Raw genomic sequence first — 2,159 nt, 5'->3', positions numbered from 1 at the left:
TTTCTTCACTCCGACTTCTCTGAGCTAGGGTTTCTATGCCAGGGTTTCCGTCCTTTTTCGTCCCTCTTTTCATTACTGAAGTGCTGGTATTTATAATGCTCTTTTTTGTGACCTAACGGGCTCAGAGTGAAGCCCAGAATTTTCTGTTATCTGTCAGCTTCGCTAGGCGAGCGTGTAGCGAACATGCCAGTTTGGGCCATTTTCTGGATTTGGCCATTCATGAGCTGAGCCTTTGTTCCTTTAAGATCAGTGTCATAAAAATGAGTTGGAATGCCCTGAAAAATGTCTTAAAATATTAATGGGCAAATTTTGGGGTATGACACTTGGGGATTAGTGAGAACACAAAAGGTTATAGATTGTTTAATGTTGAAACAAATAAAGTAATTGTGAGCCGTGATGTAGTGTTTGAAGAAAATAAGCAGTGGGAATGGGGAAAAGATTATGAGGGACAGTTAAATAGTGAATTAGAGTGGGAAGAACAGAAAACAAATAAGAGAGTTGAAGAAATTGTGCAGAAAATTGGGGAAGAAAAGGAAACACCGGAATCAGAAGGTGAAGTCGAATGTGAGAAAACACAGGAAACACGGGATCAGGAGGATGCAGAGCCACCTGTGAATCAGAGAGAAAGAGGAAAAAGTTCAGTGCAAGGGAGAGATCGAAGGATGCCTCATTGGATGAATGACTATGTCAGTGGGGAAAATCCCTCAGATGATGAAGCACACATGGTGAAGGATGCTGAAGCAGGGGATCCTATTTGGTTCGAAGATGCCGTAAAGGAAGAAAAATGGCGACAAGCTATGGATAGTGAGATAGAATCCATAGAAAATAATAACACATGGACCCTCACTGAATTACCAGAGGATGCTAAAAGGATTGGCGTCAAATGGGTTTTCAAGACAAAGAAAGATGAAGCTGGCAAGGTTATAAAATGCAAAGCACGCTTAGTGGCAAAGGGGTACTCTCAAAAGCATGGAATTGATTACTCTGAAGTTTTTTCTCCTGTAGCACGACTTGATACAGTTAGAATGGTAATTGCATCAGCTGCACAAAAGGGGTAGAAAATATTTCAACTTGACGTCAAGTCTGCCTTTTTACATGGGAAACTGATAGAAGAAGTTTTTGTTGATCAACCTAAAGGCTACTAGAAGAAAGGGAAGGAGCACTTAGTGCATAAGCTGCACAAAGCACTGTACGGACTGAAACAAGCGCCACGGGCCTGGTTCAGTCGCATTAAAACTCACTTCATCAAGGAGGGATTTCAAAATTGTGACAGTGAACAAACACTTTTCATCAAGAGGAGAAATGAGGGCAAGATTATCATCGTAAGTGTTTACGTTGATGATTTAATTTTTACAGGTGACGATGAAAAGTTAATGAGGGAATTCAAAGATTCCATGATGAGAGAATTCGACATGTCAGACTTAGGGAGGATGAGCTATTTCTTAGGAATTGAAGTTGTGCAACAAAAGGAGGGGATTTTCATCTGTCAAAGGCGGTATGCAGGGGAAGTCCTACGAAGATTCAACATGTTTGAGAGCAATTCAGTCAGCAACCCAATTGTGCCTGGAGTAAAGATCAGTAGCGATGCAGATGGAGTACTGGGTGATGAGACTTATTACAAGCAGATTGTGGGCAGCCTCATGTACCTTACTTCAACCCGACCAGACTTAATGTTTGCAACAAGCTTAATTAGCAGGTATATGTCGAAACCTACTAAGCTTCACTTACAAATTGCAAAGAGAATCCTTAGATATTTGAAAGGAACTATGGGCTTTGGAATCTTTTACAAGAAAGATGGTCAAAATCTTGAAGCTTATACAGATAGCGACTACGCCGGTGATATAGAAGACAGGAAAAGTACTAGTGGATATACCTTCCTACTCAGTTCAGGAGCTGTGGCATGGAGCTCAAGGAAACAGCCTATAGTCACACTGTCTACAACAGAAGCCGAGTTTGTTGCAGCTGCGGTTTGTGCCTGTCAAGCCGTATGGATGAGAAGAATTCTCAAAGAGCTATGCTATGAAGGAGAAAAATGCACCAGCTATCAAACTGTCCAAAAACCCGGTAATGCACGGACGCAGCAAGCATATAGACATTCGCTATCATTTTTTAAGAAATCTATCAGAAGAAGGAACTATTGCTTTGATGTACTGTACTAG

At 41.2% G+C, this 2,159-nt stretch overlaps 1 protein-coding gene across 1 annotated transcript; it reads left to right on the top strand.

The window, feature by feature from the left end:
• The first annotated feature begins 1,526 nt into the window (after positions 1-1,526).
• On the top strand, positions 1,527-2,159 carry LOC127094507 (secreted RxLR effector protein 161-like). Its single transcript, XM_051033333.1, has one exon. It carries the CDS (start codon positions 1,527-1,529, stop codon positions 2,157-2,159), a length of 633 nt encoding a protein of 210 aa, XP_050889290.1.

Source organism: Lathyrus oleraceus, chromosome 6, assembly GCF_024323335.1.
Source record: "Lathyrus oleraceus cultivar Zhongwan6 chromosome 6, CAAS_Psat_ZW6_1.0, whole genome shotgun sequence".
Lineage (NCBI taxonomy): Eukaryota > Viridiplantae > Streptophyta > Magnoliopsida > Fabales > Fabaceae > Lathyrus > Lathyrus oleraceus.
This window is presented reverse-complemented; position numbering and strand designations above follow the sequence as displayed.